This window comes from Bidens hawaiensis, unplaced genomic scaffold, assembly GCF_021521415.1.
Source record: "Bidens hawaiensis isolate Kalapana, Puna unplaced genomic scaffold, B.hawaiensis_p1.1 tig00020911_1, whole genome shotgun sequence".
NCBI lineage: Eukaryota > Viridiplantae > Streptophyta > Magnoliopsida > Asterales > Asteraceae > Bidens > Bidens hawaiensis.
In genome coordinates, this window is record NW_027493227.1 from 94,053 (window position 1) to 110,936 (window position 16,884).

At 31.9% G+C, this 16,884-nt stretch overlaps 1 protein-coding gene and 2 pseudogenes across 3 annotated transcripts; 1 reads left to right on the forward strand and 2 right to left on the reverse strand.

Annotated features, from left to right (window-relative positions):
- Positions 1–4,953: 4,953 nt before the first annotated feature.
- On the forward strand, positions 4,954–7,500 carry LOC143562125 (annexin D5-like; annotated as a pseudogene). The gene is made up of 6 exons (XR_013140427.1): positions 4,954–5,111; positions 5,207–5,352; positions 5,958–6,175; positions 6,599–6,813; positions 6,933–7,022; positions 7,113–7,500. The product of XR_013140427.1 is annotated as an annexin D5-like (transcript).
- Positions 7,501–8,768: 1,268 nt separating this feature from the next.
- LOC143562124 (annexin D5-like) lies at positions 8,769–11,608 on the reverse strand. The gene is made up of 6 exons (XM_077050025.1): positions 11,424–11,608; positions 11,199–11,344; positions 9,581–9,799; positions 9,293–9,508; positions 9,121–9,210; positions 8,769–9,038 (listed from the first exon to the last, which is right to left on the reverse strand). Exons 1-6 carry the CDS (start codon positions 11,497–11,499, stop codon positions 8,835–8,837), a joined length of 951 nt encoding a protein of 316 aa, XP_076906140.1. The 5' UTR covers positions 11,500–11,608; the 3' UTR covers positions 8,769–8,834.
- A 3,874-nt stretch (positions 11,609–15,482) lies between these two features.
- Positions 15,483–16,634, reverse strand: LOC143562131 (IQ domain-containing protein IQM2 pseudogene; annotated as a pseudogene). Its single transcript, XR_013140429.1, has 3 exons — positions 16,392–16,634; positions 16,170–16,276; positions 15,483–16,079 (listed from the first exon to the last, which is right to left on the reverse strand). The product of XR_013140429.1 is annotated as an IQ domain-containing protein IQM2 pseudogene (transcript).
- Positions 16,635–16,884: the final 250 nt, after the last annotated feature.

Genomic DNA, 16,884 nt, shown 5'->3' on the forward strand with positions numbered 1-16,884 from the left:
GTAATTAAATTTAATGACTTTAGAATTTTTTTTAATATTAGTTTTTATAATTTTAAATTGTAACCTTTTCAATTACTATACATCTTTTATACTTGATAGATTAACTTCTATCGTCTGATAAGACTATAAATAAGGTTGGTGAGTCTTTTGTCATAGTTGTCTTGTTAAAGTCGATAGTCTATACGGTAACAGGTCTTTGGATTCGTACCCTAAAAGGTGTTATGCGTCTTAACAAATTTTTAAGTTGTCGGACATGAATATAAATCTGAAGGTATTCGAATTCCTATCTAACTCTCTTTAAATACTTATAGCATAATAACGATGCCTTTAGTTTACTAGAGACATCAGCATCTTTTTTTAGCTCGGTGGACATAAAACACTTTTCCTTATGACCCTCTTAAATAGAAATAGGGAATGAAGTAATTAGAAAGATTGTTAGAATCGCCTTCTGGAGAGATCATCTAAAAAGCGAGTCGTTTTGAATTGACCTACCGGTTTAATTAGGTAAATATTTAATGTGTTCCCCCGACCGTAAAAGTCATTTGTGTATGAGAAATTACGTGTTTTCGTTTAGGGCCTTCTCAAATAAGAATAAAGAACGAAGTAATTAGAAAGATTGTTTGACAACTAATAAATGCCTAGAAGTGATGACCATTATTAATTTGGCCCATGGATAGTTCGGAGCATCAACATTCCGTTTTGATGCAAACCCTAGAAGTTCAAATGACACTTTTGCCCTTAGACAACTCTTTAAATATCCTTGTTTTCATCATTTCTAGAGCAGCCCCACTCAGAACCTGCCTCCAAATGGAGAATCTATATTGTTTTCAAGTCTTATTTTGGCCTTTGTTTCAAAATAACGGCACAAGAAAGACAAGGTTTACAATGTTCTTATCTCATTCTCATACATTAATTTGATCAACTACACACTTTTATAAGTTGTTTCTTTTATATATATTGTTCTCACTCATCGTCATAACATTTTCAGATTAGATAGGAATTCTTCGACAAACGATACCATCACTAGCTCATTGCTCGTAGTATTTAGGGTAAGAGGTTTTGCGTGTTTGTTAATTCGTTCTTTTGATGTGATATATGTTGAATATTAATTAACTTTATGTAATTTTCATGGCAGCTTCATCCTGTAGACAAAAAAAAGTTTATGGAAAAGCTAAAATAATAGTTATGATTCCATAAACGATGATTACAAGGCGTTGTAGGGTTAAAGAAAGGTGAGAATAATACATGTTTTAATGTTTATAATTTGAGATATAACAATTGGAAGGTTATCATGGAGACAAATTATGTTATTACCAGTAGAGTAATTTACCTAGTAAAGTAACACACATTAATTATATTGTAAGCAATAAATGTAAAGATTTGATTCACTTTGAAATGAATGTTTTTCAAAGTGAATCAAATCTTTACATTTATTGCTTACAATATAATTCAATACGGTCTTGCTCACGTCCCCCCTACGCGATTGTTTTTAAGATGAAATATAATCAAGCTAAGATATCTACTTCTACAAGATCGTATAAATTTGGTATAATATATGTAAGGGTATGTGTTATGGATCCATCAAAAGACGCCAACTAAGGCCGGCAATAGTGGCATCGGACTAAATGCATACTAATTTTATGATAAAAATAGCATTTTAAATGTGTAGATTGATATAAATTGTGCATTAAAAGTTGTGACTTAAAAAATCGGTTATATTGAAGGTACCTTAATCTTTATTGTTTCTATTTAATGTATCATTTTTTTCAATCATATTATTACTACATCAATATTGTTTTTTAGGTTACGTTTCAAGGATATGTTTAACCAACACCATATATTTAATATTAATTTTATATTACATTATATATATATATATATATATATATATATATATATAATTTCATATATCTATGATAAACACCATATATCATATATATTATATTATTTAATATTATATTATATCATATATATTATATAACTATATTGTATTGTATCATATTACATCATGTTATATTGTATTCTAGCATACTATATTACATTATCATCTTATATTATATTATATATATGTATATATATATATATATATTATATTTTATTGTAGCATATTATATAATTTGTTATTTAAGTTGGCTTCCGTCTAAATTGTAAATAAATTTAATGACTTTAGAATTTTTTAGTATCAGTTTTTTGAATTTTAAATTGTAACATTTTAATTGAAACGAGAAAATGTATTTATTTAATCGCTTTTAAATTTAACTCGTTTATAACAGGATTTGTAAACCTCATGTTTATTATAGCCGAAGTTATGTAACCGAAGGAACTTGAACACTCAATTTATCATAACCTTTGTGTTTTAAAGGTTTTGTCTTTTATCAATGGGACACTAACCCCATTGATACTTAGTGTCTACTTTATCTTTGAATTTACACCTTTAAGTAATATTATTTTTTTATTTCGTTAATTACTAATATTTATAATATTCCATACATAACTCATTTCTTAAAACTTCTTTTCATACCTAGGGCCGGATTTGGGGTTGTGCAACCGCACAAAGCACAATACTAGGAGGAGCACATATTAATTTTATTAGCTACAGTTAAGTTCAGCAGGTCCAATTGTTCAAAAGTATAATGTAGAAACCTATTTAAATAATACGTCTAAATGCGAAATACTTGGCCCCAAGATTTTTAAACCAATAAATAACCCATTGTGAAATCCTTGATTGAGGCTGGTATTGGGGCTAGTGGACTATGTTACATTTTCTCTTTGCCTGTAAAATGGCATTCTATGTTTCCAAATGAAAAGATGACTTGACTCTATTATTCCAAATAATAGAGTATTCTCCTGGATCTCTTCTCTTTTCTAAAAAATCCCAATCGGTACATAAGAAAGGTTGATTACAAGTTATTATTCTGAATATATGCATTGAAAGTTAAAATTATTTAAGTAGGTTTATCGATTTATAAATGCACTTGAATACACTTGATTATTTAAAATTTTAGCTTAGTATCTTGTTTGTTTTTTAGGAATTATGCGTCATAAACATTATCTAGTTTTCAATAACAAAAAGAGAGAGAGAGAGAGAGAGAGAGAAATAAATGCAGCCAAAAAATGTCTTAAGCCAGGGATTTGCTTACGTATTTACAAGAACAATCTCAAGATTCTAGTGTTAATGAAGAACATATTTATATTGTGGCCCATTTTTTTACTCGCAAAGGGTCTATAAAAACCCGTGCATTCTCAAGGATAGCCATGTTCCTACCTACATTAATAACATGAAACATGAAAGAAGAATAACAAAACATTTATTTTGACTCATTCAACACTTATGTGAATGTACGAATTGGCTGTCCTTACCATGACTTAAAATTAGTACTGATTACAAAGATAGGTGAATTATGTTGAATATGAAAAATCTTTGTCTAAATATTGTCGAGGGGGTGAAATAAACATATGTTGACTCATTCAAACTTAATGATTTTTTAACTTAATGAACTTTGATATATATATATATATATTGCATGGTAAAAGATCCGATACAATAATATATTAACATACAATAGGTACGTGAATCTCTTTTTTTCATGAAATCGATCCATGAAATCACATCCCAACATCTCGGAATTGTCAATACATATCCAATTAATTATTGATTCAACGAAAAAACAGTTTTGGATCGTTAATCGATCAATTTTTTTACTTTTTTTTTCACGAAAATCGTTTTTGAGCTTTTTAGGTTTTGGCTGAGCGTTTTAGGTTTTTGGTTGAGCGTCTTAGGTTTTTGGCTGAGCGTTTTTAGCGTTTTAGTATTTTGCCCTTGTTTTTTGTCTTTAAGCGTCTCGCGTACCTATCGTACGTTAAGACATTATTGTACAGTATCTCGACCCTATATTATATTGTGTAAATTATATTAGTTATAATCATGATAAACCGTTTACTTTAAATGCTCTACAAGTGTGAACATTGAAATTTTGTGAAAATATAATGAAAATGATAACTATAAACTAGTCAACTGTAGACAATAGGTGTGAATCCAAGCCAAAAACACATACTATTTCAACTACTCTTTTTTTCCTTTGTGCATGTTATTTTCAACTTTATTAGACGACTTGGAATTGACTAACTTAAATAAGTCTACTCGATTTTGACCCTTAAAATTAATAATTTAAAAAAAAACAGTATGTCTTGACCTAACTTATTCCGCTTCAATTCTGGATTGACTCAAACACGTCCTAACCCATCACTCAAACCAAGCCGACCCCATAGTTTCAGAGGCTAGTGATACATGAAGATAAAGGTGAGGCTAAGATCGATGATGTTTAAACCGATCTTTCTCTTTCATACATGTCATTTTTAACTTTTCAGACAAGTAAGATAAGTTTAACAAGTATATGGAATTAAATGGCCGAAGAATAAATTATTGGTGAGGCAAAACCCATAAAAAATAGGCATACTTTATGTTATTTCTCATAAAAGTATGAAATAAACACAGGTTTTCTTCATTTATGTTCGTAAATGTCCGTTTTTGTTTGTTCATTTATGTTTGTTTATTTACGTTCGTTTAAATTTTAATAAACAAACAAGTAGTTATACTTTAACTAATATGTTTCTTTCATTCATATTTTTTTAACTTTCTAGACCAAAATAAATAAGCTTAACAGATCATATTAAATGTGGTGGATTTACTCTTTAATGATGTTCTTGGGTAAGTCAGGCCTGAAATGTCAAAACCAATATAAACGATTAACATCTCATCTAAGAAAGTCACCCATGTATTGAAGATGATTCCAAACGCTCTTAAAAAACAATATGATTGAGAAATAAATTAACAGTGATGTATATTTATTTGTATTTATTTATATATCTCCTTACATGTTCAAATCTTCTAATCATGTGTGAAGATATACAAAACATATATACAAATAAATATATCATATGATTTTGACACATTTGAACAAATCTATATATACCCCTTGGTTTCTTTTCTTTCTCTAAACTCACTCTCTTATTCACTCTTAATCACATATCGATCATGTCGACTCTAACTGTTCTTCCATCGCCGGTTTCGCCCCGGGAGGATGCAATTCAGTTATATAAAGCTTTCAAAGGTAAAACACCTTCAACTTATTAATATGAACGAAAATATAATTCATATAATATAATTTATATGAACATGAGTTAAGCTTTTGTTGAAATGAACCAGGATTTGGGTCTGATGACACGGCTATAATCGGTATTCTTGCTCATTGAGATGCAACGCAACGGGCGTATATCCAGCAAGAATACCAGACAATGTATTCAGAAGACATCCTTAAACGCTTGGCTTCTGAACTTAGCGGCAAATTAGAGGTATGGATAGGGTGTGCATAGTTTGGTTTGGGTCGGTTTTGGGCTAAAAGCGAACCAAAAAATCTAAACTTCGGTTTCTGAACTTTTGTAAACTATTTGCTTTCAGTTTTTGTCGGTTTTGCCGTTTGAACTTGAAAATTTTGGGTTGACAAAAAATTGAGTCGAATATAATGTTTTTGGGACTAAATCTTATTGTTATATAATAACTAACTGATTATATACATTTGGACTAAATATTTGAGTTACATATTTAATAATTATGTATAAAGTACTTACAACAAAAACTATAAAATGAAAATCTATGAATTCGGTTGGATTCGGTTTTCTCGGGTTTTATTACATGAAAAAACAAAACTGAACCGTAAGTTCGGTTTTTACAAAAATAAAAAAAGAAACGGTCAGTTTTTGTTTTGGTTTGGTTTTTAAATTTTGGATCTGTTTTTCGGTTTCATGCGCATCCCTATAGTATAATAGTAAGCATAGATCTATAGTCTATTTTGACTTTAGATATATGGTTTCATTGTTTGCTGATCTTCTAATAATATCTTTCCCTACTAATAACAACAATGCATAAACCATGAAACTGAATTTTGAATATGTCATAGACTGCAGTTCTGCTTTGGATGCCTGATCCAGCAGGAAGAATGCCAAAATATTAAGGGAGTCACTGAGTCCGGGTTTTATAAACCTTGAAGCAGTAACCGAAATCATATTCTCTCGAACTTCTGTGCAACTACAAACTCTCAAGCAACTTTACCACTCCACGTGTGGAACGTATCTTGAACATGACATCGAGCTACAAACTTTTGAGGATCACCAAAAGGTCGAATCTTTACGCCCTTTATATTTTACCAAGTTATAGTTTTGCATATAGTGTAACCAGGGCCGTCTTATGGGTAAGCAAAATAAGGCCAAGGCTTTAGGCCTTTAGTTTTATAGGGCCTCAATTTAAAATAGAGTTTTGTATTATGGGTTTCTGAAAGTGGGTTTTTTTAGAATTAATAACTCAGTGACGGCCACAAATTAAGGAGGAATGTCACATACGCATTATCACTGCATATCATCTATATTTCATAATTCATAAATACTTTATGTAACTATAAACTTAAAAACGAAGGAAAAAAAATCCCTCAACCCATTTTAGTTATTTTGAGGCCTCGGAACACGTTGAGACGGCCCTGAGTGTAACTTGTTTTTTTGAGTGGTGAAAAGGCATCATTTAACTGAAAACCGTCTTCTTGTGCAGATTATGCTTGCTTGCTTAAGCAAACCGCGATATGAAGGGATGGAAGTCGACAGGGAAATGGCCGCAAAGGATGCAAAAGCTTTGTATAAAGCCGGTGAAAAGAAACTAGGAACCGACGAAAAGGTTTTCGTGAAAATTTTTAGGAAAGAAGTGGAGCACATTTGATTGCTATAAAGGCATGTTACCATGACATGTATGGTGGATCACTCAAAAAGGTTATGTTACTATATATCAAGAAACATGAAAAAATTAAACATATCTTTTATTGTTTTCTATCAAGTTTGTTTCCATGATTTTGCTAGCTAACACATGTATTTTTTTAAACAATTTTCAGGCCATAAAGTAGGAGACTTCAGGGTTATTTGAGAAAGCACTTTTGACAATCTTACAATGTGCTGAAAATCCTGCTAAGTATTTTGCAAAGGTAAAATATTTAGTTAACAATAAATCTTTATTTAAGGTTACACTATGATACATACTCATGTACTTATATGTTGTTTGAAAATGATTATAGGTGCTATATAAGTCAATGCAAGGCTTAGGGACCAATGACACAACACTTATGCGGGTGATTGTGACAAGAACTGAAATCGATATGCAATACATAAAGGCCGAATATTACAAAAAGTATAAGAAGAGTTTGAATGATGCAGTTCACTCTGAAACGTCTGGTCACTATCGAAGTTTTCTTCTCTCGCTTCTTGGCCCCAATCATTAGATTGATGGTCTTTCTTGATTGTTCTTGTACGTTGTTTTTTTCTTAATAATCTAAGGTTTGTGATTTGTGTTTGTTTTGATATTTTGCACACCAATGTGTACCTTTTCACTGTAATTTGAGTTTGTTTGGATAATTGAGCACCAAGTTGTACTTGTTTACTTCTAAAGCTATTGGCATCAAGAGTTTGGATTGATCACAATGTGATAAGATTCGGGATGGACACTGGGATCGTACGTGATTAGGTTTTAAAGAAAGGGCGATTCATATATAACCTTACAAATATTGAAAATATCATATATACCCATGCAAAACTAAAAATATTGTAAATGTCCTTACAAAGTTATTAATATATCATATATACTCAATTAATTAAAAAATTTTAAAACTGGCTATATTACTCTAAGTTTGATTAGATGTGATAAAAGGTTTAACAGTGTAGACCATTCGATGCGATAAATCTTCGAATGGTTTGCAATTTTGAATAAGTGACAAGAGACGATTTGGTTGTCGTTAAAGGTGAGAAACGTCAATTAAAATTAAAATAATAGCATATGGTATAAACGCATTATATAATTATAATAGAAAGGGGTAGAATGGTCTATTCGTTAAAAATGGCATATGTAAAAGTTAAATTTTTTGAAAAATAACAGCAAAATGGTCATTTATTAAATTAGTATTAATTAATAGGGGTATATATGATACTTTAATTGTTTTTATAAGGGCATATATGATATTTTAGTTACTTTGTAATGGTATATATGATATTTTAAGTTTTGTTTGGGTATATATAATATTTTTAGTGTTTGTAAGGGTATATATGAAACTAATCATTTAAAGAATATTGCGGGCATAGAACCGGAATGGTATTAGATGATTATCCGAAACATACACACCCACTTACATAAAGCATAGCTGTGAACATTTTATCACTATCATGTTTAATAGAGTAACATCCACTATGCGTCTCCTGACACCACTTTGTAGTCATTCCCACCACAACCTCTATCGTCCTCGCTAGCTACCATAAAATAATATAGCATGTGAACCTATTTTTGTTCTACTTTTATACAACTCATTTCTATCCAACTACGTTCTGACCCGGACCAAATTAATAATTTTGTAAAATGCACGTCTTGATACGATTCATTTTGCCTAGAACTCTTATTGACAGGATCTGCCTTACCTATCTAGTTTGAAAAGCTTAATTATGTGCATAAAAAATCTATCAAATTAATGTGTTCGTATATTTTTTTAATCAAGTACTATTTACTTACAAATTTGCTAGTTATATCATTTTATATCAGTGATCACTACATTCATTTTATTCATTCTAAAATATATAAAATTTGGAAGAAAATATTGTGTTACTCTCTTTTGTGCTTTCTTGCAATATATATTTGAATAGATCCATGACTTAAAAACTAAACAAGCGGTGTTCATAGATTCAAAAACACAAATCACAACCCTAAATTATACGACAAATTAAAACAAAGTACAACTCAAGAACGATCCCCAATCTTAAAGATTTGGGCCAAGAAGCGAGAGAAGAAAAGAGCGATAATGGCCAGATGTGTCAGAGTGAACTGCGTCTTTCAAACTCTTCTTGTACTTTTTGTGGTATTCGGCCTTTATGTGTTGCATATCGATTTCAGTTCTTGTCACAATCACTCTTATAAGTGTTGTGTCATTTGTCCCTAAGCCTTTCATTGACTTATATAACACCTATAGTTATTTCAAACCGCATATAAGTATGACAGGATCATGTTATAACGTTAAAAATAATTGTGGTTATTTAAGATTTCACCTTGGCAAAATACTTTTCGGGATTTTCAGCACATTGTAAGATTGTCAAAAGTGCGTGCTCGAATAAACCTGAAGTTTCCTTCTTGACAGCCTGCAAAATGGTCAAGAAAATGTTTTTAGCAAAAAATCTTGGAAGCAAACTTAAGGCAAAGTTGGTTTTTTTTTTTGATAACCTTTTTTAGTGATCCACCATACATGTCATGGTAACATGTGTTTATAGCAACCAAATGTGCTCTATTTCTTTCACTGAAAATTTGCACGAAAACCTTTTCGTCAGTTCCTAGTTTCTTTTCACCAGCTTTATACAAAGCTTTTGCATCATTTGCGGCCATTTCCATGTCGACTTCCATGCTTTCATCACGCGGTTTGCTTAAAAAAGCTAGCAAAATCTGCCCGAAAAGATCATATTTAAGTTAAGTTACATTATATGCAAATGTGGTAATATTTTGTTAAGATTCGACCTTTTGGTGATCCCCCAAAGCTTGTTGTTCAATGCCATGTTCAAGATAAGTTCCAAAAGTCGAGTGGTAAACTTGCTTAAGAACTTGAAGTTGCGAAGAAGTTCGAGAGCATATGACTTCGGTTACAGCTCCAAGATTTATAAACCCTGTGTAGAGTGCTTCCTTTAATATAGTTGCATCCCTTTCTACTAGATCATGCATCCAAAGCAAAACTGCAGTCTATGACATGATTTTAAAAGTTAATACTAGAGGTGAACAAATCGGATTTTCTGGTACCCGGTTCCAGGTATGGAACCGGATTCGGATATTGCCGGGTATTAGAAAATCAGGTAATGGCCATACCTAGGTCAAGTTCGGGTCAGGGTATTGTCTCTTCAACCATACCATATGCATCGGATTTGGGTCGGGTGTAGAACCGGGTATTTGAATACCCTATTTCCGGGTATTGAAAAAATTATCTATATTTGGGTATTTTTAGGGTATAGATTGGGTTTTTAAGGGGCTGCACTTTTTGGGTGTATTTTTCGGGTATATTTCAGGTGCTTTTCTCAAGCATTTGAAAAACCTGGTTCCGGGTATGGAACAAGTTCTGGTTTTCGGGGATTACCGGGTACATATCGGGTCCGATCTGAGTATGAGTATGGATAAGGTCGTGTACAGGTTCAGGTATTATAAAACCCATATATATATATAAAATTAACGGGATATTTTTTTTCGGGTCCAATTCCGAGTTAGGGTTTTTTAACACCTCTTGTTAAAGCCATGTTTTCCAAATTTAAATTTATTTTCATGTAGGGCCGGCCCAGGGCCGGCTTTGAGAAAGCAAAAAAAAAAAAAAATCGGCCGAAGGCGAAATTTTTTTTTATCTTAAGTAAAAGAAGTATTTTGTTGTCTTTAAACAATTTAAATTTTATATGGGTTTACTTGGTTATAATTTGGGTTGTGTAAAAACTTTTCTATCAAAAAAAGATTAAACGTGTGTCAAATGGGACTTGAACCCATAACATTTTTGTTAGAAGTAATACACTTTGCCACTGGACCAAACTATTGGTTATGTAATATAGGTTTAAAGATTAAATATACATACTGTATTGTATAAAAATACAATATAATTCAAAAAAAAATCCGGGCCTAGCCGGTGTCGGGCCTGTGGCCCTCGATCACCTTGCCTCACCCCAAGGCCGGCCCTGGCCGGCCCACTATTATTACATGTAAAGCTAGTGCTTCATATTCTAAAATCGTAGGGCCTCATTTTAAAGTGAAATTAGTTATTTGTTACGCCCGTCTAAACTCAAGCTCAACACGTTTAATTCATGAGAGCTCGAGCTCTATTTCTAAAGATCCAATTCGGCTCGTAAATTATTTAGTTATTTTTATAACCTAATAAATATTGCATAGATATGTATTTAATATATTAAATAAAAATTATATAAATTATATGTTCGTTTAGGTTCACGAGCCTCCTCGAGCCTGATAAGTGAAACTCAAACTTAGACTTGAACTCATCTGATTTTTTAGTGAGACAATCTCAAGTAGCTTAGAAGCTGCTCGAATTATATACAACATAAGTCAATTATTCCCATGACCTTAAAATTTACAAAAATCAAAATTAGCATACCTCTAACTTGCCGCTAAGTTCGGAAGCCAAACGTTTAAGGAGATCTTCATGATACATTGTCTCGTATTCTTGTCGGATATATGCCCGTTGTGTTGCATCTCGATGAGCAAGAATTCCAATCAGTGCCTCAGTGTCACACCCTAATCCTGATTCATTTTGTTTAAAAAACAAAACAATCAGCAAAAGAAAAAAAGAAACAAAAACATATGTTGATTAACTTTTAACCTTTGAAAGCTTTATATAACTGAATTGCGTCGTCCCGGGGTGAAACCGGCGTCGGAGGAACAGTTAGAGTAGCCATATGATCGATCAGTGGTTTAGACTTAGAGAGAAAAATAATGAGGAATTAAATGGAAAATGAGATGATCAAATATTCAAATTATGGGTGTTGTTATAAACATGTTTTTTTTTTGTTTTCTATTGGACGTAGACCTGTTAAAGTTATAAGTCGTCTAAAAAGTTATAAACAGCATGCATGAAAGAAAAAGATTGGTTTAACTTTTCATCTTATCGTCACCTTTTTCTTCATAGTGGATTAGTGACACTAGCCCACTAAGCTATTAACAGTACAATCACTTATTTATGTCGAGTTGACGGAGACACCAATTTTAAGAAGTGGATAGAGAAGTTATGTGACCAAGAGTGGCGGGTTTAATAACTGGGCTAAAAGTTTCAACATAATCGAGACCGGGACGGTGGTGAAAAGCTTTCGCTACTAAACAAGCCTTTAAACGATCAACTTCATCGTTGGGTTTGAATTTAGTTAAGAAAACCCATTTGATTCGGGTGGAACAAGAGACCAAGTGTCATTATGTTGTAGGGCGATTAACAATACAATCAGTTCCCGCTTAGAAGTTTGAATAACAAGTCAAATCATTATTTTTAGATAATATTTCATAGTAATATTTCATAGTTATTAGTTTTCTTTTATTGTGTATTAGAGGAGTGTCTGTGCGATGCTACGGGAACATATATCGTTGATGTTGATAATGATCAGGTTTCAATTTTTAGTGGTTCTGGTTTGGTTTCGATGACTAGAACTCGTGGAACTTGACTAGTGCTGTAAAGAAGCCGAGTCGAGTCGAGTCGAGCCAGTGTGCTCGAACTCGAACTTAATTGAGCTGGCTTGGCTCAAGCTTGTCGAGCCGGGCTCCTTTAAAATTTTTTTTAACTTTTTAATTTTTTTTTTAATTTTTTATTTTATATTTTACAATTTTTTATATATAAAAGACAAAAATTATAACTTTAACATACATATTATATAAAATTATAAGGAATTAATAATGTTATATGTTTTATTTTAGTTATTCTTTTATAAGGTTTTAGGTATCGAGTGGCATAATATATGTATAATTTTTTTTTATTTATTTGTTTCTTAGTATGCTATTATTATATATAGATATTAAAATTTATAGTTTAATCTAAACAAGCCGAGTTAACAAGCCGAGCCATGAGCCGAGCTCATCAAGAAAAGGATAATTAATCAAGATGTATCAATTTGTATTTTCTTATGTCGTTTGGTTAGAATCGAGCTTTTTTTAGCCGATAATTTTTCAAGCTATTTTCAAGCAAAACGCGGGCTTTTTGAACAGCTCTAAACGTGACAAACCACCCATTCAAGAACTACAAAAGGTCAAGTCAGTGAGATGTACACATGAGAGAGAGACAGTGAAACACCTACTTTTGAGGTTCCATGATCTCTATATATGTATCATCATTGTTTCAAAAGTGTTCATGGTCTTGTTTAGTTGGTTTTTATGGAAATTCTAAACTGAACCGCCAACTATGATTTCGTATAATAGCTTACCAAATGGTAGGCTTGCTTGGGTCAGATGGACAAGCCAAAACGGTTCATTTAGCTCTTTGGACAGTCATTAATTCTTATACCAGATTATTAATTAATCTATGTTACATTTTAAATTTTATGAATTAAATACATATGATATATGCATGACTACTTAATCTAAACAAAAAATGGAAAAAAGAAACTAATTAAGGTATATGGTAGATTGGTTTACACAATCGGTTCTAAGTTCTAAATCATGAATCAAACCGTTAAGTTGGGTATTTAAGTTGTGAAACAAACTATTAAACCCACTTTTTAAGCCGTTAGTCGAACCGTATAAATCTAAAAACCGGCTGATTAACTTCACATTAAACCAGTATGATCTAAACTTGACCAACATGTTTAAATTGTTGGGCTTAGTATCAAGATGTGCATCTAGTCAGTCAGTTTAAAGTGGATGAGGATAAGAATCTTCCTGATCACAATTATCAATAATTAATTATTCCATAGTTAATATATCTACCATGCATAGTTGTATACATGCATGAACTAATAAAATTAAACAAAATCCCAAATACATAATATATTAATCATAGTACCTTAATGTTTTTTGTCATCATCTTCTTGTCTGTTCTTTGAACAATGATCTCAAACTCAAGAAACACCATGATCATAAAACCATTTGATTATATTGTATTAATTGACATTGTTACTTCAAATAATTCCAAAGCTTCATCTTAAAGTTTTATAATTGTAATTATTAGCTTTTCTTATTTTGAATCACTAAATTTCCAATATTATAACTGTGTCAAGTTTAATACATTTTGATTCAAGTAAACATTGCCACATAAGCAGTCTACACTCACTCGATAATGCTTAAGTGTATTTAGTTCTTTTGTCCTCCACAGTCATTGCGTCTAAATCATGTTTGCAATATTTGAGGTCCGGTAATCTTATGAACTTATCATCTATATATCAAGCCCACGGCCTATGTCGGAATGCCTAGAGTGTTACATTTACTATTATTAGTCTATTACATACATTAGTAAACATTTTAATAACTTTTGTATTTTCTAGTTTACATTTTTGTTTATAGCCCGTGAACTTCAATAAAATTATTTTTATTTTCCTTATTTGACGACTACGCCAAATGCCAGTATTTAACTAACAATGTCGCAACGCGTATGTAAATCCCTATAGATTATTAAAATAATGGTTGTGCATCTCAATCACATGTGGTCACCATGTTCCCTTGTAGATGGTACCAAGGACATTAGAACTGCCAAATCTATATGATTAAACAACTTCATATACCATAATACTACTGTAACAAAACCTAGGGCCAAAACAAAGAATATTGGATTCTCATGAATCTTTGTTTCATTCCATGCATACTTACCATTCTTTTAAATATTTGCTCTCGTTTTCATAACTCGAACGACTAAGTTTATAGAATTTAACAGTGTCCGTGTCTGACAAGTTGCTAACTCTACAATCAAGAAATACGCAATATACCTTGGAATAAATAATTTTCCTTTATTAAAAATGAAACTTTTATATATAATTTTCATGGTTTCAATAAACAAATAAGACCTCCATTTCCCCATAAAATGATAAAATCCAAGTAAGCTCAAAGCTAAGCATTGTTACCTAAAACTTTGACTAATCAAGAGTCAAAGTCTTTCCATTTTAATAAAAAAAATAATCAAATATTATATCAAAATTCCAGCAAAATTTCTGCAATTACGCGTTTGAAGATATAAATGCTATAGTGACAACTATGAGAAAGTGTACGGTCTGAAAGTACACCCATCCGTGCATAAAGTACAACCAAGACACTAGTATTGTCAAACAAATTAAATGAACATTCTACATTTTATTATTCAAATGTAAAATAAAATTATTATCATTAAAGAATACATGAGGGTGATGGTGGAAGACCAGATGAATATGTTGTTTTTACTAGTTGGATTTGTTGAACTGAACGTGTTTTATCACCGCATTGGCGTGCTTCCTAACGAGTGTTCACATGTGTTGGCCTTAGGTGAGGGTTTTTCCCGGCCAAAATCGGTTCGAACCCGCTTAACCGAACCAAAACCGGGCAAAAACAGATCCAAACCGAAATCGTAACCAGGTCAAGAAATCAATCATAAATCTGTTTTGACTTTTGTTGACCAAATCAAACCGGTTTTAGGTTTTAAATTGGTTTGTGCACCTGTACTATAAAGTCAAACAAATCAAATGAATATTATGTTTTATTCAACTGTAAAAAATAATTATTATCATTAATGAATGAATATTGAATACACATGTAACATCTACAATTTTATTTCCCACCTATATATTTATATAAGTAAAAAAAAATAAAAAAACTAAAGTTGTATACATGTTTGAATCTTTGATACTTTGATCATGTTAACTTTAAAAAGAATGAATGAAATAAATCATTAATCTCCTATGTTAATCTCATATCTACCCTAAAAAAAATAATAATTTAATCAAAAAATCATTTGACTTGGGGAAGAACTTGTTCTATAAGGTCCACAATTTCTTGAAAAAAAACTCTTATTAATATTCTTGTGGCTGCAAGGGCACTTTTGGGAGATAAATTTGCTTGCTCCAATGCATGTGACTGCATCTCAGTAGGGTAGTCTCTCAAACACCCTATGCGGGGCCCGGCTCCCGTGCTCCACTTGCACGACAGCTGGCGTCCCAGTTGAAAAGATTTTGTTCCTTTATGCGAACCTATTCTTTTCAAGATTGACTTTTTAGGGACTGTTTTGTCTAAACTCGGCTCGTCTTCGTCATCTGACACGTCATGTGCTGACGTGGCGTCATCGTCAGCGTGATTCTTGGTGTCGAGAGTGGTTAGTTTCCTGCTTGATGAACGAGAAAGTCTCGATTTTTTTGGCGAGTCCAGGGGTAAATTGGTAATTTGTTTCATGACAAGTGTCACTTTTGAGATGTGATCGACTAAAGGCATGTCTTCTATATCTAAGCGTTCCTTTTCGCTCACGTCGTCTTCTGACGAGTGAGTTCTTACATGAAGGCTAACGCCTTGCTTGTTAAGAGACTCGTTATCATCTTCATCTGATAATAATAATAAAAAAAAATTTAATAATTAATAAAATATTTTTATCTTTTATCAATTAAAGAAAAGTAAAAAACTTTAGAATCTTATTTTTTTTACCTTAACATAAGTAGTATCCACATCATTATCTTGCAGAAACGAAACAAAATCTTGAAAATTTTCTTGTGTGGGACGATAATGCCCGCTATGAGGCCAAATCGCCTGTTAAATAATCACAAATCACAATATTATTAGCATAAATTTACAAAAAAAAAATATATATAAAAAATAAAAAAATTATATACCAAATTACCTATATATATCAAATTAAAATTACCTTTAAAACGCCTTTCTCAGAAACCAATCTCCCGGCTGCTAATGTGGCACCGCCAGCTAAAAAACTCGAACGTTGAAATAAGCCTTTCTTTTTTACTCCAACATATAAAGTTCTAGACGTACTTAAAACAAAAATCCATTTAGAACCCGTTGATGATCCGGTCGTGTCTACATATTCTCCTGTTTGTTTATATAAAAGCTTCCCGTCCTCTATTGCAACCTCATATTCCCTCCTCTCCATCTGTTAAAAATATATAAAAAAACAAATCTTTAAATAATTGTTCGTTTGTTAAAAAAACGAAAGTTTAGTATATTAAAAAAATGATGCTCTTTGCTTATCTCCGGCCATCTATAGCCTTTCTCCGGCCAGCCCGCTTTTCCGGCGAACCTTTTCAGCCGCTTTCAAGCAAATCCGGTGAGTCGCGGTTTTCCGGTGAGCCAGATTCCAGAGAACTGTTGCTGTTACAAGCTGCCACTGCCGTCTCTGCTGTTCT

Coding starts and splice junctions, on each gene's coding strand:
- LOC143562124 (XM_077050025.1), bottom strand. CDS start 11,499: ATGGCTACTCTAACTGTTCCTCCGACGCCGGTTTCACCCCGGGACGAC. Junction 11,345..11,423: donor GTTATATAAAGCTTTCAAAG/GTTAAAAGTTAA, acceptor AAAATGAATCAG/GATTAGGGTGTGACACTGAG. Junction 9,039..9,120: donor CCGAAAAGTATTTTGCCAAG/GTGAAATCTTAA, acceptor AAATAACTATAG/GTGTTATATAAGTCAATGAA.